Source organism: Hetaerina americana, unplaced genomic scaffold (genome assembly GCF_022747635.1).
Source record: "Hetaerina americana unplaced genomic scaffold, ioHetAmer1.1.p SCAF_5, whole genome shotgun sequence".
Classification (NCBI taxonomy): domain Eukaryota; kingdom Metazoa; phylum Arthropoda; class Insecta; order Odonata; family Calopterygidae; genus Hetaerina; species Hetaerina americana.
Window position 1 is genome coordinate 72,384,704 of NW_027287095.1, and position 22,868 is coordinate 72,407,571.

The 22,868-nt window shown below is 40.7% G+C and overlaps 1 protein-coding gene across 1 annotated transcript in view; it reads left to right on the top strand.

Moving 5' to 3' along the window:
- Positions 1-22,868, top strand: part of vib (phosphatidylinositol transfer protein vib) — a 192,395-nt gene that overhangs the window by 148,930 nt on the left and 20,597 nt on the right. The window contains exon 4 of the mRNA XM_071591625.1: positions 18,282-18,381. Within this exon, the coding sequence (XP_071447726.1) occupies positions 18,282-18,381 (100 nt within the window). The remainder of the gene's footprint in view (positions 1-18,281; positions 18,382-22,868) is intronic.

Sequence of the window (22,868 nt, forward strand, 5' to 3'; positions counted from 1 at the left end):
TGGTTTCGTGCTCGATAAATCCAGCTGAATGGTAGAAAAGAATGGTTTGTTGCAGTGTGGCAGCGGGAGCATTAGCGCGCACTCAGGGGGTTCCCAAGGCCGAGCCCGGCCGGGCGGACCAAACAAGAGAGCGTGATGCCGGATCGAAACGCCAACACCTTGACCCAAAATCCTCACTCCTCGCTCCCTGCAGAAGCGCCATGCAGCGGTTGGTGAAACGTTGGAGTGGTCTTTGTCGTATCCCCAACGCGGCGTGCGAGGGAGGACGCCTCGGGGTTTATCATCGCGTGCTCGACGCTTCGACGACAAGTCTCGAAAGCCGATCGTGTCCACCAGTGGTTGAACTCTTGTCGCGGGTGCTCCACGCTCCTCAAATGCCCACCTCAAGTCCGCCATTTGAAAGTGGAAATTTAAAATATTTGCTCTCCTCGAATAATCACTGCGTCAGGTCCCGGAGCTAGATACGAACCCTCGACCTCGGGGTCGTTTTTATGCGTAAAGGATCGGGCTAGGGAAGGGTGGTGTGGGCTTATGTATCCTGTCGCGAGAGAGGGGTTAGGGGGAGAGGTGAGGGTTCAGGAAGGGAATGCAGGGGTTCGTAGGGATATGGGGTACCTGGAGTGGGGGAGGGTGAGTGGGAGTCGGGGGAAGGGGGAGAGCTCTCCGGCTTGTGCAGTTACCCCTTCTCGGCTCCGGCCCCGTAGTGTGTGGGAGGGGGGTTTGAAGGGAAGGGGGTTAGGGTATCAGGGTACGAGGTGGGCGGGCGGGGGCGGGGAGTGGGGAGAGGATGGCGCGGCGGCGAGATGTCGGTGGAGCGGGCCTTCGTATTGATTCACTTACACTCTCCCCTCCGTTCCCGACTCCCCTCCCTCCCGTCCCCCACTCCCCTTCACCCCGTGACCCCATCCCTCCCGCCCCCTCCCGGTCATCTCTCTCATTCTTCCCAATTCCCTTTCTTCCCTCCGTAGCAATCCGGAGTTTACTTCCCGCGATTTCCTCCGCCCTTCTCCTCCCCTCTCTCCCGCGTGCTTTCTGTTTATTATGTAGCCATCATAAGTAAGGCCCCTCGTTTTGCGACTGTGTTTCCACTTCTGTCTCCGTCTTTTCTCTTGTCTTTACGTTCGTTTGGCCAGGATTTAGATTCTTCTCGTGCGGAAACCTCTGCATGTTTGTGGTCATTTCGTTATTTGTTCGCGCCGTTTCTTCTTTCCGCGACGTACCTCATTCAGCAGTCATGATATATTTGCATTGATAACTTGCACTGAGCACGGATTTTCTGAAAATATTTCACTCTTAGGCGGACTTAATGGTCCATTGATTGTGTCAGGCACTCTTCTCTAGAAGTAATGGGATCGAAGGTCGTTGCTTTTAAAAAAAACAGTCGTTTGGAACGAATTTTCTCGGAGCTAAGTTCCAAGTGTCCTTTAAATTGGGTTTTCAAGCCAAATGTCTCGAGAGCATCTTTCTCGCTCTTATCGTGACGTGGCCTTGAATTAGCGGGTGGGGGAATAGTTAATCTCCGTCAGACTTGGACCCAATTTCCTATTTTGTAATCTGAAAAAAACTCTGTACGTTAAGACGGCGTATATCAACGCTTTTGCTCTTTTAAAAAATTCAATAACTGTGCTGCAGACAAGTGTTCATACTACGCGGGTGGTCCTAGAAGTATCCGACCCAACAAAGAAAACACAAAAATTTTGTAAAAAATGTATTTTTCAACATAATCCCCTTTCAGCTATATACACTTTTCCCAGCGATGTTCAGCGAAGTTCGATACCCTTCTTATAATAAGAACTGTCTTGCTCCTCAAAATAGGCCATTGACTGCCGACATCACTTCTTCGCGGTTGGAAAATCTTCGACCATCGAGCCATTTTTTCAAGTTTGCGAACAGAAAATAATCCGAGGGGGCTAAATCTGGCGAATAGTGTGCATGAGGTAGCGTTTCAAACTGCAACTCACGATCTTTGGCCATTGCAATAACAGATTTGGGAGCTGGTGAATTGTCTTGATAAAACAACACTTTCTTCTTAGCCAAATGCGGCAGCTTTTGCTTGATTCCTTAGTTCAAACGTTGCAATAAGTTCGCATAATACTAGCCGTTGATAGTTTTTTCCTTTTTCAAGATGGTCAATGAAAATTATCTCAAGTGCATCCCAAAAAACCGACGCCATGATCTTGCCTGCAGATGAAACGGTCTTCGCCTTCTTTGGAGCCGGTTCTCTCTTTTGAATCCATTGTTTTGATTGTTCTTTAGTCTCTGGTGTGAAGTAGCAAACCCACATTTCATCCATGGTTATCAAATGGCGGAAAATTCTGCTTTGTTGCTGTGAAACTCAATTGAACTAAACACTCAATTGAAACATCTGCACGACACTGATTTTGCTCGAGTGTGAGCTAACGCGGCACCCATCTTGCACACAGCTTTCTCATGTCCAAATTTTCAGTTAATATGCGATGTACCGCACTTTTTGAAATGCCTACTATGTCTGCTAGCTCGCGCCACTTTGTCGACGATCATCTAGTATCACTTTGTGGATTTTCTTCACTGTTTCTGGAGTTGTCACCTCATTTGGTCTATGAATGCGATGCTCGTCTTGACAGGTCGTGCGGCCTCGTTTTAAATCTGCTACCCAGTATTTTACTGTTGTAAACGAAGGAGCAGACTCGCCCAGTTCAGCTGGTTAGGCTGAGGCCTTTCAAATAAAAGTATTTATCACATAACGATCACCAATTTTCTCTATTTTCGCAAAGTCAGTGAAAACGTTCGCTATTGATGGCTGCCAAGCAAATGCTAAACAACGTGGCGTCTTCAAAAAAGAAAAATATATGCTTTCTAGGTTGCGTTCTTACAGTGATATTTTTCAAGCAACTACGCCCATCTCTAGGTCAGGCCGGGTACCTTTGGGACTACCCTCGTATGTGGACGAGCTTAAGCATAGGAGGCGCAGTGGCACAGAGGGGTTGCATAGTGGAGTAGAGAATACCGTTAAACTACGCAAAAGAAAGAGAAAACATTTTTGGCGCCCCCTTGGGAACAAGGATTTCTTGGGCAAGCCGGTGAATTGATTAATCTCGGGAAGGAATAGATTATGGATGGGTGACTGCAATTACCTGTGTTTGGGTTGAAAGTCTAGAATTACTAGTTTCGCTACGCACGGTAACTGTGGCAAAAATAGTGGGAGAAAGGAAGAAAAAACATCGGTTTCAAGGTTTTTAGGCTCTTCTCATGAGGAATAGGTTGAACGAAAATCCAGCTCGCGATTAATTTCACAATGAAAACTTAATTCCCCTATACCGGGATTCGAACCCGAATCCCCCGATTACCTGCCGAGTGCTCCAATCACTTCTGCTACCAAGACGTCCTCTTGCAAAAAATTTCTTCGGGCCTATGAAGGAACACGATTCTCCGACAATTATCGTGCGTGCATTGTCGCTAACTAATCGCAGTCGCGCTCATTGGTGTGCTCGCTGGCGGATGTCTCCGCGAAAGTAATCGTTGCGTATTTTTTATTTAAATCTATCTACTTTCCTTGGAAGTTCGAAAAGCGTGAAAGTTTTAGTCGTTTCATGCATGTTTTTGGGGCGGGTTGTCTTTGTTAATCAACAACTTTTGGCTAGTCAACCCGCCTAACTTACATGTTCTCATTCCCGTTTGCCCATAAACCGAGATACTTTTCACGTTTATTCAATCCAACGATGACAATATTCCAGCAGTGCCGTAGGGGCGGGTTTCCTTATGATTCCGCTCATGTGCATCACGTGATTTTCAATCTATTTCTAAAACAAATTACTGCAGAAGTTAAAGATCTTCCCCGTTAATTCTATCCAACAATAAAACCCCCGTGCATTCTTTTTCTCCAGCTTCTTCAAAAGAGATCGCTTCTTTCAAATAAAGATAAACTTTCTGATTTCATGAAATCTGAGCCGGAGTTTTAGTCTGTTTCAGTATTTTAATTGGTTTATTTATGCATTTCTTCCGCCCTGAAAATTCAGGCGAGCCGACGCACTTTTTAGTGGTAATTCCTCTGGTATACGTACGTAAGTACGTATAGTGTGAATTGTTTGTTTTCTTTTGGTTCTGGCGAAAACGGCGGACGAAATTATCAACAGTGCCAGGCGGGGCTTGAATCTACGATACTGTTTCGATGTACCGTCTGTGGTTAAGTATTGTCCGTGACAATTACTCCGTTTAATATATTTATTAGCATGAATCTAAGCATTAGCATGAAACCAAAATAGATCGGACCAGCTACTTGTTTGAACGCGATCTAGTACCGTAGTGGTGGAACCAAGCCTAAGGTGTCTTGCAGTCATATATAGCCATGTAAAGCCACGAACAGATTTTTCATTTTTTAAAAAGAAACATATGAGTCCGTTTATTTAGATTTATGAAAAAGAAGCGCAGGCATTGACGTGTAGGATTCTTAAGATAGGTATCAAATGATGACTGACGTAACAATGACACGACGAATCAGGCTAGGAAGGCAACGTCACAGAAACTTCACCAATTATTATTATAAATTGCTCACAGAAGAAGCCTTTAGAAGTCAGAGTAGTGGCATGGGCGCTTCTTAATTAATGATCTTGATAAAGTGGAGTTCACGTTCGCCTCATTCGCGAAACTTCATTTCTAGGTAATGTTTGCATTACTCGGCAACTCACGCTCGTGCTTAACTACACGTCGTCTTCGCTCCTTCCGCATTTCTCCTCCAAGTTGATAGATCTTTTCAACTTGAGGTGCAACCTATCGATGCGTGAAAGGTTTCTCCCTTTTAAAAAAATTACTAAATAAATTCTCCGTTATCTCAAAATGAAAACTTTCCAAACCCATTACTCTCTTTGATTATTACGGTCACAAAATTAAATCGGTGGGAAATCAAAAGTAAACTTGTGGGGAGCATTCGACGAATCTGTCGTGATCTAAAAAAACAAATAGTGTAACCAATTCATTATTTGCTAATATTGAACTAATTAATGGCAGGAACGGGATAGGGATGTTGGACGGGATGAAGGGAGGAAGGAAGTACACAGAGATGAAGAATAACTTGATGCAGAGTAGGTTGCTGGATTGTGTTTTGTTAGGAGTCGCAACATATTTATTTGGTCGTTGTGTCCATCCAAAACCTACCTTAACCGGTAGATTACTTGATAATTGAACCATTTCGTAATGGATTATTTGAAAATATATAATAAGCGTGGGGGGTGGGTGGCGGCCTAGTGGGTTGAGAGTCGGGAAATCGACCTGCGTGCCGAAAGAACTGAGTTCCAGTTCCAGGTGACGCCTTTCGGAATCGCCACCTGAAACCCAAGCGATGTGATTTTTCTGATTGCTAGAACTTGGTAGGAAACCTAATGGTGGCACAGGGAAAGGAGGAGCTTCCCCTCAACAACCCCTCCCTGCAAAATGCCTTGAAGACATGGGCATCACGCGCCTCACGACATCGTTGAGCTTTATCCTCGCCCAGCAAACTTTCGGGTTGTTTACTGTGATTTCGTCATTCATAATTAATGAAAATGAACTGAACTAATTTCTTTCCCCAACCACACTCGATTATCAACATCCATTCACTCGTCAATACTTTTTCCATTTTAATTATTCATATTCAAGTTTGACGACCTACCTTGGCCAGAGGGGGGGGGGGACGCGTAGTGGATGGGTATTTTCCTACGGTGAAAGTATTGATGATGAGTTTCCTGTGCTGGTTCGTGTTTTTCCATCTCGCAACCCGCATTTGAGCCAACATCGTCGCTGTTCTGTCGTTTCGGCGATATCGCGTATCTGAAGAAAATTCCACCGTCGTATGATTTCCCTTTATTTTGCACTGTAATGAAAGGCTCTACACCAAATAATTTTTGTGTAGCCTGGAGTGGACTACCCGAAACCTTTCTCTCTAGGTGTTTTCTATTGTGTTGCCTACCGCTCACAATTATGGAAAAAGAACATTTTAATATCGTCAAATTGTTTGATGATAATGCCGTACCAACCACTGAGGGTATCCCAATTAAAGGTCCTACACGGATTTCCTTTCTTATACTTTCCTGAGTATTCCTTAGGTTCAGAAAACCCACGCAATATTCTTTTTGTATTGACGACTATTGGCTTAATTTCCATTGTCCCCTCAGCTTACCAACCTTTTTACTTCCCTCAATATTTTTCGTCAACACATGATGCAATTATATAAATTCCAGTTATTTCATTTATAGACGTAGATATACTCAGAAGTGAAGCAGCATAAGACCGCACTGCAACGAAAAATCAAGCCCTAGTCATTTGATTTTCCATCCGTACCTTAGCATGCGAATGATCCGTGGTAATGGTTGGATTTTCCCATAGTTATAAAAAATATTTGTTTTAATGCTTGCCTAATGTGTTTAATTTTGAAGGATTTTAATTTCTCCCATGTCATCGCACAGAGGACATTACATGAGAAGTCCCGAGCATTAAATCACATAGCCATACCTCCTACAAGTAAATTACGTTTATCCGCTAATTAGTCATTTTTAGTGAGTTTAAATCCATGATATTACACTTCCCAAATATGTTCTCTCCAAAGTTCACGACTATTTTACACTGGTAGTATTATCGCTGACTAATCTCTCCTGTTTTGGTTGGTTTCGATTTGCGATGAGCGAATATTCCCACCGTATTTACACTTTCGACATGTTTTGTTCGAACTGGAGTCATTGGAATGGTTGACTGATATTTATTTTTATTTCTTTGCTTGAACATCGCAAGGAAATATTTTGATTGCAAATAAGGTCGATTGCGATATTCTTTTCAGCGAATCCGACTTGTGCTTACAGTGCCGAAAGGGATTGAGCTAATTTTAAGTCGGTTAGCAAAATTCTAAGAGAAACTGCGCGAGTCCGTAAGTTATGATTAATCATATTCTTTAAATTGCATCTTTATAGCTTGTGTATGGAACCTCGTTAACTGTTTCTCATGTTCCATTTACGAAAGTTTCGTCGTTCTGAACTCGCGCTTCAATAGGGTAGTGCTGGCTCGTTACAAAAAAGCAATCATCTAAAGCTTTAATGAGCCAAATTACGCGCTTGTTTGTTATGCTCGGCAGTTCAAGCACCCGAGGTGAGCGGCAGAGAAGAGGTAGTAGATTCTGATGCATTTTTCGAACGTGTAGTGCAATCTACGTCTGGTGACGTAATAACTTCAGAATAATGCAATTACGAAGCCGTTTGCCCTCTCATTACCCGAAGTCTCGGTCGCATTGAGAAACGGCCCCAAAGCACGCTTCCGCTTGGGCCACTCCTCCTCCCCTTTGTTGCTCCCGACGGCGGAAAAAACCGTTCATATCATGGAAGGATAATTTTAAGTCACTAAATACTCTCGTATCTACATTTACAATCGGAATGTTGGGAGTTGCTCAGCTGATGGCCGCTTAGAGCGTGTGAGAAACGACAGACCACGTCCACTCGATTCACAATTTCAGCATGTCGTGTTGCTCGACGCGACCTCAAACGTGACAAAACCAGTCTTCGCCACACTTTCTGCGCTTCGCCCCTATTCGTCAAACGATTCAACATCCGAGTGCAGCTAGCCACCGTCAAACTACGCTGGCGGTGAACATATTTACCAAGCTGTTGGTGCTGGATATCGTTTCATTTTCTTGAAAATGCATTTTAATCGGATTCTCTGTCGATAGTCTTAATCGGGATTAGTATGATTCCCCTCTAGGCCAAGGAGAATGGCTTATATGGCGTAGCGTTTGCAAGGTTTCGTCATTTGCCTGAATCGTTCCTCGTAGTTCGATCAGTTTTGTGTCGCTAGAATTGGACCAGAAATGGTTCCACCGTTCCGCGAGATACGGCCGGATGTACACGCGTGTCATTTGTTTTTTTATGGTATCTAACAAACGTCCTTAAGTCGAGTTCATTAGTTCAGTCACGCTCCCTATTCATTCAGCCAGTTTACATTGCGTGAACTGAAACATTATTCCTTTTGGATTTCCCTTGAATGTTAATCATCATCAATCTCCTGAAATTCGTCGATTTTTTGGTGTGTCAATTCGAATACTTGGATTGAAACGTTAGTGGGATGCATGGATTGCGCGTGCTTTCCAGAATATGATTTATTTAAAATGAAATTATTGCTAAAGAGTGCGTTATTCTCATTATATGGCTGGGTGCGTACTATAAGGTGCTTCTTTGAATTATTTTTAAGTATTTTCATTTGTTGCACTCAACTTTTGATACTCAATACGTATTTTAGCTTTAAAATCGTGTTTGTTAGTGCCTGCGTCTCCTTCCACCGTTAAGCTTAACGACGACCTGCGAGCAGAAGAAATGAAAAGATAAATTGACAAAATCTCGTTTTGCCAAAATTGGCCAGCATTTGAATTCGCAAGAGCACCATTCATTGGATACCACAAGAAACTAGATCCCTCGGGAAATTATGAGATTTTTTTAACTCTATAAATACGTGACTATTCTTATTCTGTTTTTTTTTTTTATCTTTCCAATGCGCATTGGCGCAAACTTTCCCGTTGATATTGAAGATGATTTCCTAGCATCCTCGTGAAAAGCTTGAACTCCGAATAACATAGTCGAAATATTTTGTTAAAAGGCGGAAATTCTCCCTGTCGGATCAGATGAGAGGTGAAACTTTTCAAACTTTCGAGTTGTGCGTGTATAAACCTGTGACCTCTTCGAGATATGAGATTTGTTTCGTAAACTATTGGTTTATTGCGTGGTCGGAACAGTCAAAACACTCTTGAAACGGGAATCTCACGTTAAAAATGTGGGCAGGAAAGAGATTGAAAATATTCCTCCTTCAATTTAGATTCCTGCAGTTTGTTCGCTTGTTAAAATGTGGGCATCGGTACTCGTTTAACTGACACCTAAAAGCACAATTTTTGGCGCGTTACATTTCGCGTTTTTCTTATTTTCTTAATTTCCCGTACCCTTTCCTAATGTACTTAATGACGATTATTGGTCTAACTCAATTGTCAACCTTGGAGCCAATCATGCAGATAGTTGAATTCGCCGTTGAGTGCACTGTAGAAGCAAGAGCATGGGCTGTGAGAGTTTTTGAATTAAGATAATTCATGAGAAACGAAATCAATTGGCAATCAGGATGTACGCAATTAAGTTACAACTTAAGCAGGAACGGGTAAATTGGAGGAGTTAAAAAAAAAGTTCTCGTTTTTCGGTGGTATTTTGAGTATAAATATGCAGAGTATAAATGTCATTAGGAGAATAATTGCTGTTGGAAAAGAAACTGTTACTAATTCCTTTCGTATACTCGTGCGTGAATGCGTGAAAAAAAACTTTGCAATGTATAAATTGAGTAATTTCAGGCGTGATGTGGTGGAATCCGAACATAATGAAAAATATAGTAGCAATTTTCCACTAGACAAATGGAAAATTGTTACTATATTTTCTTTATTTGGAATGTATGTAGTGTTTTACGTTTATGGGGAGGAAATGATAGAGGGCAAAAGGAATCAAAAATGTGCGGAAGTACTCCGGAAATCCCCGACGATGTACAGCAGTTTTCGGGGCCGTTCCAAATCTCCACTCGGTAGACTGCCTTCAGTAATCATCCCACACGTATATTCTCCCCATACCCTCTAGTTAGCCGGCTGCAAGCATATCTCGTATCGTTCACTGCCGGGCGATGGGTGTAATAGTTGGCAGAACGGGAACCCGATCGTATTCTTCGTAGTGAAGATCCGTGATGGGTGTTGTTATCAATGGAGATCGGAAATTCAATCGCATTTCCTCAAGTCACTCTTTCTCTTCAAATTTCGCGCTCCGGAAGCCGTAAACTTAACGCGAGTCTTAGTGCTAAATCACGATTCCTTAGAAACTAGGCCGCAAGCTGCTCTACCAAGAGAAAAATCACGATGTGGGTAGGTAACGATAGCACGCAAAAAAAAGATACCTCGTCGGTCACGTGGCAATCCAGCTCTCTCGCTTAAATGATTTGTTTTTGTGGTTTACATCACGTTATGGATTGGATTTCAATCAATATTTCCATTTATGAGGCAGTGTGCAACGTCCTTCGTTGGATGTCCAAGCCATTGAATGAAAAATCCCGCGTGGCCTCATTTTAAAACTCCTTTGATTATGTTAATGAATCAGTATGCATCCGATAATTTCGCTATGACAAGAACATATAATGAATTATTTTTTATATGAACGATTTTATTGGTAAAGATCCTTATTATTCGAGAGATCAAGGTGCTTTCCCACCATCCTTAGTCCTCCTCCTCCCATGCCTTCCTCAAATCTTATCCACTTTGTGGTATCCTTTATCTCTGTGCAATGTATTATATAATATTTTTTTCCTATTTTATCGCCTTGTATTTTATTCATAATATTTAATCAATCCGCTGCGTATTCACTAACTTTATTTTACGTTAATAAACTTTCACGTTGTCGACCTCGGCTTTTTAAGTCGTTCTCAGATTTAATTTCTTCTTTTCGTCGTCCTCCCAACCTTTCTCCCTATCCTTCCCTCCGAACTCTACTTCCCCTTCCCTCGTCTATCTCCAACACGACGCCTCCTCTCCTCCGCTCCCTTATTGCGAGATCCCAAAATGTAAATTCAAGCCCTTTCGGAGAAAATCGAGTCGCTCCTTTCGTCCGTCGATCAATCCCCTCTCACGAGGAGAGATGGGCTCGAAGAGATGGGTGTCCTACGGCGAGAGATCTAGTTCGGCATCCCCGGGGAGGATTGCCGGATGACCTAGGTTGTATTCTCGCGGAAAGAGTCATTCTTAACGTGCCGAGTGAACAACTGTAGGATGAAGTTGGGCTCCTTGAAAAAGGCCCAGCGCAGTCCTTCAAAGAGTTGATTTTGGACGACGGAGCGTGGAAGATGCTTTTTTTGGCAATAAGAAAAGTACATAACCGTCCTCGTTCATTTTTTGAGAGATGACTGTGGTAACAAATTCGATCAAATCTCAGTCGTAGTCGCGGCGATTTTAAAGTTTCAGTGACCAAGGACAATCCACTGAAGGATTGTAACAAGGATTTCGTACATTCGCATGCGTAATCCGAACACGTGACTTTTCGTTCTTACCGTGTGCTGCCGCCCTTCGGATTAGTCAGGCTAGTCGACCGGAGTCGTATCGCATGAAGAGGGCTACCCCCTCACAGTGCCTGGATCGGAGCTCGATTCTTTTTCCAACAGTTTTATTCGCCTAATCGATTTTCCTCGCGTTTGTTTACGGTTTCCACTGACGTCAGTCCTAGGGTGTCGTTCAGAAAGCCATTCTGTTGCCGAACGCTGTCCATTGGATGGAAATTTCAACCCCTGAACTTGGTTTGTGAGATCAATAATAATTTTAGTGCCAACGCCGGGTTTCGGTCTCCCTCCTTCCTCTCCGTAATTCCTCTCACTTCTTCAGTTTTCTCTTCCGTCCGTAATCACGCGAATTTCCTCTTCTTTCGACGCCCTCCCCCAATGATCGACTGCTACGGCGGCTTAGCTTTTTAGCCGAAGATAATTTGATATTCTTCGTGGAATCTTCCACGTTACGGAGTCGGGGTTTCGCAATGATTTTTATGCCTGACTGCCAACCCCGGTGTCGCCTTCTCGCTGTTCTCAAGTAAACGCTTGGTGGCTGGCCATAGGAGAAATCTCGACCGCCGATCCAAGCTCATCGGAATGGGCTTGTCTATTCTTCAGAAACCATTTCTTTCACTGAGATCAATTCACCCGGGACATCTCCGCGCGAATCCTAAATACGGCAACTCTCAAATCCCTCAAAGTTACGTGTGTATAGTTACGTGCATATTATTTGGCAGCGTGTTGTATTTTGGTCTTAGGTGACTACGTCGTGATGATTGGTATGCTAATGGCTAATGTAATGTACATATGCGCGAAAGTAATCATGACCATGCTCCTCGATTAGTGGGTAGGGGCGGTCATTACACGTATCTCCATACTCGCACGCTAAGTTCATTCGATGGAGTAAGACGACCATCTGGCCCTGCACGGTACGAGTGGCACAACAGAATCATTCCAGAATGATGTTCTGGCGGCTTCACCAAATGTTGATTCTAAGCCCTAGAACCGGGACACCGTTTCAGCATTTTTATTCGACAACTTAGTTGGTTACGAATCTATGCGATTCCGCGAGTATTATTTAATTAAGTTTTAAAATTTTTTATGTAATTGAGAACTTCAAAATTAGGTAACGCTTTAATATGGAGCGTGGTTCGGCTCGGAAACTTGTTCGCTTAGGCAAGAGGATAAGGGTAGATTTGAGGCTTTTGATGTGTTGGGGTGGAGAAGAATAGAAAAAAATAAAAGGAAAGACGAATGAAAACACACGATGAAGTTCTATGCATGGTAAGTGAAGAGAGAAGATTGTTGGGGAAAATTCGAATAAGGCAGTAAAAATGGACGCGAAGGATGTTGTGAGGCAATAGAGTGCTGAAAACTGTCATAGAGAGAGGATTTCTGGGAAAGTCAAGTAGGTGGATGAAAATAAACGGCACTGTAGATGTAATTGAGGGAGGTTGAAAGTATGCAGATCTAAAGAATCAGGTATTTCAATATGTAGCATGGGATTTAATCGTGTTAGTTGCGGTCAATGGGTACAGTAGTGTACATAACGAGAATTCAACAAAACCTGCCACAAGCCGGTGAACTACTGCTAATGATGTAATCACTAGGTGATATTTTAATTTCGTTTTGCAGCAGGATTTGATCATAAAAGTCTGAAGTGATCCCAGCAACCATTACACATAGTCGTCTCCTCGACCGTTCTCACAGTCACGGGGAAAACTTGTGATGTCTCTTATGAAATAGTAAGGCTCGTTCTGCTTAGGAGGGGTGGTTATGTCTCGCGGTGAAGGCATCATCTTGTCGCCACTTGGCTCGTCCAAAGTTGGAGAGCTGACAGAACGACACGATTTGGCAGCCTATTACCACTCGGTAGAGAGAATCCGTCTGCACATCTAATGATAAGTTTGACAAAAACAGAACGACAAGCGCAGATCAACACTTGCGATGGTATCGTCGTGTCTCTTTCCTCTTGATTTGAATTAAGAGGGAACTCACCTTGATCAGGGCAGGTTGTCCCGCGGCACATTGATGATGGCACATACTGTGAGCGAATCTGTTCATGCATATTCGGAACGTTTACTCTCACGCCGTCAGGCGTGAGAGTAGACGTTACGTTGTGCCGTTATGTCAATCTTTCGTAGATGCGTTGCACGTAATAGGGGGGCATGCAAGGCTTGGGTCCCCGTTCTTTTGCGTGCAATTGTTTGGTAGGTATCAATTTATAATTAAATGAATGTTTGATATTTTCTTTATTTCTCGGTACGCATTGAAAATATCTTTGGGAGCTGTTATAGTTTAGATGAAATGGTTGTGAATGGAAAAAATGTATCTCTATATTACGGCTAATTCAGATTAGTCTATTGAGCAACAAAGGTTATAATTACTGCAACATTCACAAATATTATTGACACATCTGTTTCACTGCTGGACCCGATTGGAATTAATATCGGCGGAAAGCTGTTTTTTGTAACTTCCAGGGTGTGTGTGTATGTATATATATATATATATATATATATATATATATATATATATATATATATATATATATATATATATATATCATCTCGTGGTTAATCCTATGCGTGTTCTTTGGGCTTCGGTGAAAATGGAGTAATTTCGTAGGAAAAAGGTTTTATTTGAAATAAAACCACAGTAATCAGCCCTAAGGTTGGTTGAGATATACTCGTATAATATGCACTGGAACCAACGGCGTGTGAAATTGCACACATTCAGGGTAGGGGTGCTAGTTTCTTTCCCCGTGCTGCCTATTGTTTTCCTATAGTATCCGAATAGTCACTCAGCTTTGAAGTTGAGGGTGCCCTTAGGTGTCACCCCGTATTGAACCCGGGCCCTCGATGAGTAGCCCAGCTCTCTACCGGACTGCCTCGTCCCTCAACATTTTTATTGCAATGTATTCACCGAGAACTGCAGGCGATAAAGATAACTGGATCATTGAAATGACTCCGGCGTATTGTATGAATAACTTTGACTCTAGTAAGTAAACAGGCTGCGTACCTGTATTTAAAGAAGAAACGCAAGAAGAATGTTGTAATTGAATTACTAAGTACATTTACTACGTACAGTCGCATGCTTCATTAACAAGTACTGTTGCTGAAAGTGACTTCAGTGGACTCATTAGCTTTACATATTTTACCCAACCATGAAGATATTTAATTATTAAGATCGTTTCAAACTACTTTTTAAAGATATACCTTAGGCTGATATTTTTCTCTTTCTCGGGAAGTTTGTTGAAAAGACCTTTCCTCCATATTAATGAGATGATTTACAAAGCCAACTTTGTTAATGATCCAAATGATATTTTTTTATGGTCGCATATTTTTTAATGGTCGCATGTTTTTTATTTCCATCTCAGACTCGCGTTGATTCTTTTTAGTGATAATTATACATTTGATGGAAGGATATAAAGTCAAAATACGAGTGCCTTTACTTTAGATGCTGCTTTAACTGGTTCCCTGATATTAAAATATGATGTTAGTCCTAGTTCCTTTATGAAACTTAGACAATCGATTGATTTTGATGACGGGGTCCTTGATAAGTATTCAGTAGAATAAATTTGTAGCGTTCATGTTTTGTGATTTTGTCCAATATGTCCTGGGAGAATGAATGGAGAATAGTTCAGCTATTCTCACCGCTCTATTACTGACTGACCGGTTTTTGTTTGTCGCGTCATTTTCTAGTTCGAATATCCTGTGGTTTGATATAAATGGAACACGTAGAAACAGGTTTTCAAGTAAGCGTGTTGTTTTTAATATTGCTTTTCCTGTTCCATTCCTTTAAGGTTATCGGTGAGAAGAGGAAGCATTACGTATATATTATTAAGCCATAATGCACTGCAGGTACATCGTGTTTTAATTGGCGGATTGATTCTGATTCATTTACGGCGGATCTCATAGGCGTGGAAAATGCGAATGCAGCTTTTGCGAAATGGAGCCTAGTCCTGCCACAGAGCGTATGTGCGGCGCGACCCCTTTGCTACCCGCCGATCGTGTCTGTCTGTCCTCCACTGTCCGCCCGCGTGACCGAGAAACTCCTGAGGCTGTTGTTTTGTTCTGCGTTCACTCCGCGGTCATTTGGGCTGCACTGGAGGGCATTTGCCGCAAAGCTCTGCGGTGGTGTACGCGAGAACAATGCAGGGGGAGAGGGAGGGACTCCGATCCGGTGGCTACCCAACTTTTGGACGCGTGACCTCCTGACTCCATCCCCTTCCCCCTTGGAAGCATCGAGGGGTGCTCTTTATGAGTGGGAAGGGTACAATCATGAAGGGGTCGGAAGTTTCGAATTCAAAAAGAGCCAGTTTCACGCTTCGTGGACAGAGATTCGCGTGGAAATTTTATCGCGGAAGTTTTATTCATGCCCACGCTTCGGTTTCCCTTGACACAGAGGGATCTTAGGGATGTGCGGTGGCGGGAAGGTGATGGGCTCGAGTGGATTTCAGAGTGAAATGGCTTTTAATTTTCCATAAATCCATTTTCATTACTGAGATGATGTTCATCGGCGAACATAAATATGAATACTGTGTCGTGATGATGTTGAAAATTGATATTTCTGAGTTGTGATGGATAAATTTTCGCTGAAAGTTTTTCTCTTGATCTTTACAGCATGTTTGCATTCATTCTGCCTAAGAAAAAAATCTGTATTAGTTCCCGAGTCGTATCTTTACCTGATTCCCTTAATTAGTTATCTCGGTCAACTTTTGAGTTTATTTGTCCAGTAATATTAATGGCGCACGACCTGTTTGTCTTGATCTAGACTGCCTGCTTTGCCGTTGTCAACCTGACTTATATCTTACACCTTAGTGAAACTGGAAAGAATTTCACGCATACTTCGTTTTGGGTCTCCGTTTGTCACTTCCACCATATACTGTATTATTGAAAATGTTCTTGTGTTGGGTCGTTATGCAGCAATTAAACTCAGTAAAGCGTGGGATAGGGGCAGGGAGGGAATTTCTGCTTGGATGCCTACTCCCTAAGTCTTCTCTCAAATGATCCTCTTTCCTTTGGGCTCCGCGTTGAAAAATTTTTGGGAAGTACCGCTTTACACGTTTGATGAATTTCGTGTTTTACAGCGCATCAATCTTCAAGTACAAGAGTTTTAGATCCGATTTGTAGAGTAGATCAGTGGTCTTCAGGTTGGGAACTGAAGTCTTCAAAAGGTTCTTCAAGGCGTCGCTTAGCGTATCCCTCCTGGGATTACACTGACGTTTAAGTGACAAAAATTTAAGAAAATTGACGCAAAAATTATGTAGTACGCGTGTGTGTATATTTATATAGATACATGAAGGGGTCCGCTCTAATATTTTTCTCAAAGTAATGAAAAACAGTCGGTTAGAAGATGTCATACTTGGCTCTTCCCCTACTCTCTCTTCCCGCAGTGATTTTGAAGCTAATCGTGGCCTATCACTTCAAATCCGTCCTCTGAATGTATCTATCGAATAAAGTAGCGCACATTGATTGCTTACCTTTTCGTTCCGTTGTTTTCGAGTGAAAAATTTGGTTGTCTCGTCAGCTGTTGAACCTTTTTTTTTAGCACAAATTCAGGTATGGCAACAATAAGCTCGCATTTCACTCGATCGCTATGGATCGAAAAGTGACGGAATTGAGGCCCGGTTTTCAAACTCGTCCTGTTATCGCGGAAGTGACGGCATTTCGATGTTTACTTTCATGTCTATTCCAGCTCGATATGATTAATTTATTTAAAGAGGCCAATGTCCGAAGTTGGATAATTATCATAGATATGACGTTGCTGTCCCTACTCTTGTGTGAAAGGACGATATTGTCATTGGCGGCAATGTCAAAATGGGCCGTTCGAGATATCGTGGACATCCCTACGATTATCGCTTCGTCGATATTTTTCATGTTCCTGCGGGAAGCTCTAGTATCGCACAGCCCCGGTCGCGCCAGTGGACTGATGGGTACTCGCGTACCAACGCGGTCATCCCCTTGCCCTGCCGAGAACCGGCGCCTGACCTTCCCCAATCAGCCTCGAGGGTCATGCCCTCCCTTTCTCCATCTTCTCTTCCAACTCACCCCTCCCGCTTCGACCACTTCCCGCCCTCATTTCTACTGACTCCTCCCCGTGTTCTTCCCCGCACCCTCGCCTCACTCCTCACCCCTTCCTCTCGAAAAGCTGATTTTCAGCGCCTGCGCTCCCGGCGGCGGCTGCAGAGATCTCGCGCTGCGCGGGAAGTGAAAGGGAGAGTTTATTTTTTCTATGAAGCGGTTTGGGCCCTTCGATGTTACAATATCGATGCGCTGTTGAGCATCGACCTCGCAAGCCCCAGACATTTTCCATATCGATCAGGCGAAAATGCCATACCGATGTCGATGCGAGGAAAGTGGCGGAGACGCTGCCGACTCGGCTCATTCGATATGGAGTTTGCGATATTTTTTCTGCCGGAGCGCGAATACCGCTAGATTAATTGGCGGAACGGATTGCTGAATTGAATGAATTGCTGTGTCAAATTGTGAAAATTTTTTTATCATTCGTATTTTCCTTTACGGAATGTAACGAAGTGAAGTAATAATTAACCTCATGGTTATGCTGCATTAGTTTTGATAAAAAAATAGCTGTTAGTATGTATATAATGAGGAGTAATTATAATTTTTGTGGGAATTTTTATGATCAATTATATGAGATTGCATCAGTTGAAGTGAATAGGTTATTCAAAAGATGTGCACAAAAATGTTTTAAATATATTCTCCAGGTTTTGCTTTTATGGAATGCAGATTTTTTACTGTGCATATTTCTTGATAGTACTGCAAAAAAGGAACTGCATTAAATCATCCTTTGTATACATTGCCGAATGCGATCTGGTCGTGATAAGAAATGCATCGTAATTTCTTGGACCTTAATTAACCAGAGTTCAATTCTCTGAGGTGCAGATCGATTTTGTTGGTTTATCTTATATTTCTGTGATTCAAACCACATTAGATTACCTTGTTTCAGAAACTTGACGTATTCCATTATTCAGCAAACCTCATATCTACATATATTTGGAAATAATTAATATTGTCTGAATCACCAGAAAAACTAGCAATTATGGAAATGCATTGATAACGGATGTTGCCAAAGGTTTCAGTTTCAATGTTATTATTTTATATTAATTAGTTTGTGTAACTTTTTTCCGAAGCTGTATTGCTAAACTCACTTAACCCACTTTTATAATCTGTGATGATTTTCTTTGTTTAATAAATTTTAACATTTTCCTCTTTTCTTTACAGTAAAGTTCCAGTCTTCATACGGTTATTAGCTCCAAAAGGCTCTCTAGAAATCCACGAAGAGGCATGGAATGCTTACCCATATTGTAAAACAGTCATTTCTGTAAGTCGTTCATTAAAATTTAAGAAAAGCACATTTACTCATAGCACAAGTACCTTAAGGAAATATTAGTTATGTTGATGGGAGTGGATTTTTTCATAGTTTTTCATATCCTGGTATTTCTGAACTTTAAAATCGTATTAATTCCTTTCCACAAGTACTTAAGTAAACCCTGTGCAAAATTACTTAAAAGTACCAATTTCAAAACTGAATGGGTACAAGATTGAAGTTACCCAAGGTACTCAAAGAAGTCAAGGTTGCTAGAAACCATGTGAAAATATCACTCCTTTTTGAAGTGTTAATTGTAGTAACATTATTGGAACTGATATATTTAACAGTTTTCATTTTTTTAAAGCAAGTTATTATTTTAATAGCGACATTTTTCTCAAATGCTATTATAAAAAGTTGTGGCTTTTATAATCACTCCTTCTATTAGCATATGAATACTATTGAGCAATAAAACTAATGTTTAATGTTTAATTATTATGAAGTTAGTGATATTCAATGCTCTGCCAATTAAAATGGAATTCTTTATCGAGTATATCTTTTAATAACCAGCTCAATGGTATCTGTATGTTCTTAATCAAAATCTTGTTTATTACATTTGGTAAATTTTAAATTTCACAAAAGCAATCTGTAACTTAGTCACTGTTCAAAAATCAACATTTAATCTCTTTATTAACTTGTCATTTTTTTTACAGACCTTGGAGTAATGAATGCACTAATTCCAAATTAAAGCTACTCAGCAAACCAAATTTTATTATATCAGATAATTAGATTTTAAAGGCTTAAAGAGTATGGAAGGCACTAAAACTTTTCCTTTTTAGTGCCATATTTTTTAACATCTGCATATAATTCTTTCATAGCCAGTAAATATTAGAATTTGGAATTGCTGTTTCAGTATTATTTTGGATTTTGAGATAATGTAGTGTGATATTGATAAAAGGTAAATTTGTATCAGACATTCACTTGCCATAACTAGTTTTAAAATAATAGTAAAAATATTTGAGAGTGCTCATAAATTATTTCTGTTTGTATTATCTATTTTAATAATTGTCAATGAATATAAAATGTAATGAGCAATGATCTGCTTTTGCTGAATATGTGAGTACATAATCAAGTTGTTAGTTGAGAAAATATTTTTGCTAATTACTTTAAACAGAGGTGATTGTTCATTTATAAAGATGTATTGCTTTAATTAAGAACAAAATGTACCAAATATAAATTGTTCTAAAACTGAAAACAGGTATTCCAATGCAACAATTTCAGAGTGTAAAAATCATTCGCCTTGACTGGGAATCGAACACCAATCACTTGATGCCCTTGATCACTTGATGGTCAGAAATGAGCAGTAATTTCACATCTGTCCCAGAACTAGTGGGTATCCTTAAGAAATTACCAGTAGAGCTGACAAATATTTTGTTTTGGAAAAATAAAAAAAAAATGTTTTTTTCAGGTTTCCTTTTGCATCCATAATACACGTTGAAATACCATAGTTATTGAAATATTAATGCCTTAATCTATTAATATTTTGGTAATTATATTGAATCATCTTCTGTTAAATGTTTATTTACATAATTTACAAAAGAAAAAGGATGTACATGTATGAGGGTGGTCCCAGAAGTACCTGACCCAACAATGAAAACACAAAAAGTTTGGAACGATTAGAAAATCTTGTACCACCAAGCCATTTTTTCAAGTTTGCAAGCAGAAAAAAATCCAAGGGGGCTAAATCTGGTGAATAGGGTGCATGAGGTAACAATTCAAACTTCAATTCATGAATTTTAGCCATTGCAGTAACAGATTTGTGAGCTGGTGCGTTGTCTTGATGAAACAACACTTTTTTCTTAGCCAAATGCAGCTACTTTTGCTTGATTACTTTGCTCAAACGTTGCAATAAGTTCGCATAATACTCGTGTTGATAGTTTTTCCTTTTTCAAGATGGTCAATGACAATTATCCCATGCATATCCCGAAATACCGATGCCATGACCTTTCCTGCCGATGAAACAGTTTTCGCCTTCTTTGGAGAGGGTTCTCCCTTTTGAATCCATTGTTTTGATTGTTCTTTTGCCTCGGGTGTGAAGTAACAGACCCACATTTTATCCATGGTAATGAAATCGCAGAAAATTCTGCTTTGTTGCTGTGAAACTTAATTGAACTAAACAGTCAATTGAAACATCTTCACGACACTGATTTTGCTCGAGTGTGAGCAAACAGGGAACCCATCCTGCACACAGCTTTCTCATGACCAAATTTTCAGTTAATATGAGATGCATTGCACTTTTTGAAATACCTACTATGTCTACTAGTTGCTCTTTCAGTTGACGATCATCTAGTATCACTTTGTGGATTTTCTTCAGCGTATCACATAATGATGACCAATTTACTCCATTTTCACAAATTCACTGAAATAGTTCACTATTGATGGCTGCCAAACAAATACTAAATCAAGTGGCATCTTCAAACTTGAAATGTATGTTTTATAAGTTGTGTACTTTCTAATACAATGATATTGTCCAAGTAGTTACTGCCGTCTCTAGGTCAGGCTGGGTACTTATGGGACCACCCTGGTGCTTGTCATCACTTTAAATGGTGTATTTGGTTGATTACTGTGCATGTACCTAGATAGAAATGTGCAAATGCATGAGTGTACTTGAATGTGTTTGCATATTTCCATTTTGTTCAGTTAGTTAACTTTTGCAGCCAACAAAAATATTATCTTTCAATGATAATCTCTGGGAGAACAACTCGGGAAAGGTAATACTGAGAGCAGAAACTGTTCCGTAGTTTATAAGTTTCCCATTGCAGTAGATGGTGATGCTGCTGATGTAATTTACACAAATCTGAAATTGGATAAATTTGTTTTCCTTTCATACTGTCAATAGCTGTCAAGTTCAAAAAAATTGTCTGTTTACTATTTTTAACATTATGTTAATTTTGAAATTAGATCAACAATATTAAGAAAGTTTTTTTAATAGCCTGTTAGGATTTTAAAAAAGTAGGTAAATTTAACTGTGTTGGCACAATAGCCTTGCAGATTTGCCATGGAAATAATTGAAATAAAGTTCATCATGACCATGGTAAAATTAACACAAGTATATTGGGAATCAGGATGGTGTGGTGGCTAATCTATTGGCTTCCCGCCATGATGGCACAGGTTCAAATCCTGGACATGGGAGGATTTTTCAGTGAGACCCCAAAACCTCGTGTGGTGCCATGTGGAAAGCACTTGTGGTTTACTTGGTCCGTTTAGTTGGATCATGAATTTGGTGACCCCCTTCCTTAAGAGTAGGCTATTTCCAGCTTCTGGTTTCTCTTCACTCCTCTTTTCCCATATTTTGAACATCCTGCCTCTTAACTAATCACCCAACTATCCCTAATGGCACAAATGACCACAGCTTTTGGATGATTCCCCTAATAAATACTAATACTCAGTTACTTACATGTTTGATTTCACAGCCTTAGTTTCACTCGCAGTTCCTCCCTCTACATTTTATTTTTGTCTTCCACAAGGTTTCCTGAAACCAGTTATGGGGGATTTTGCATTGTACTCCCCCATTATCAAGGTATCGTTCCCACTACTTCGTTTTTGCTGAACCCATTTCAATTTGTAGATTGCACAGTTATAAGTTGCCAAACTGATCAGGAATAAAAACTGCAAAGTATGTGCAATTTGAATGTAAGTTAGTAATCTTATGATTCTTTTGTGGTCAACTCCTCGGTATGATGTTGTTCTGAGGAATCCTAGATCTGGAAATTGTGCATGGTAAACCAATTGAATCTAAACCATAAGTCCTTTACTCGTTAGAAAGTTGAAAAATACACTTGCTGCATCTTTCACGATATACCTAAAAGATGTTACATATGACTGAATGTACTTTTTCTTACAGTAATTAACCTATGGTAAAACTCTTCCATTGTATGATTCTTGACCAGTCATTCATGAACACACATAATTAGTTATTATTGCAACTTGAGCCTTGGCGCCATTTCTCAAGCTTCTAGTCAATTTGCAAGTCTTTGCAATTTGCACGTACAAAGTTTGCTAGTGGTAATAAATGGTACATAACTTGCAACTTGCCACACTCACACTGTGTGTGATTGCAGCAAGTTTTATTTGCATTTGCACTTGAGGCACTTTGAAAGTATTATGTTGCATATAAATTATTGATTACTATGAGTGATTGTATGTACGAGACTTATTGATTGGTTTAAATGTACCTTGATTGGTTGATAGTGTACTTTTATTGGTTTTACTGTGCCTTGCCACTACTCTAATTGCCAAATTGCATAGCAATTATTAAGTATAAGATCGCTTTCAGATGAATTGTAGATGGACTTGTAGCTTTGAGAAATGTGCCAATGGTTTAATATGTAGGGGTGATATCTGTCTCAAAACAAAAGAAAAGAACTGTCGTTTATTTTCCCTTTTATAATTCTCCTTCATTCAGCTAAGCACATGGCTTGCCATTCTGTTTGCTCAGAGAT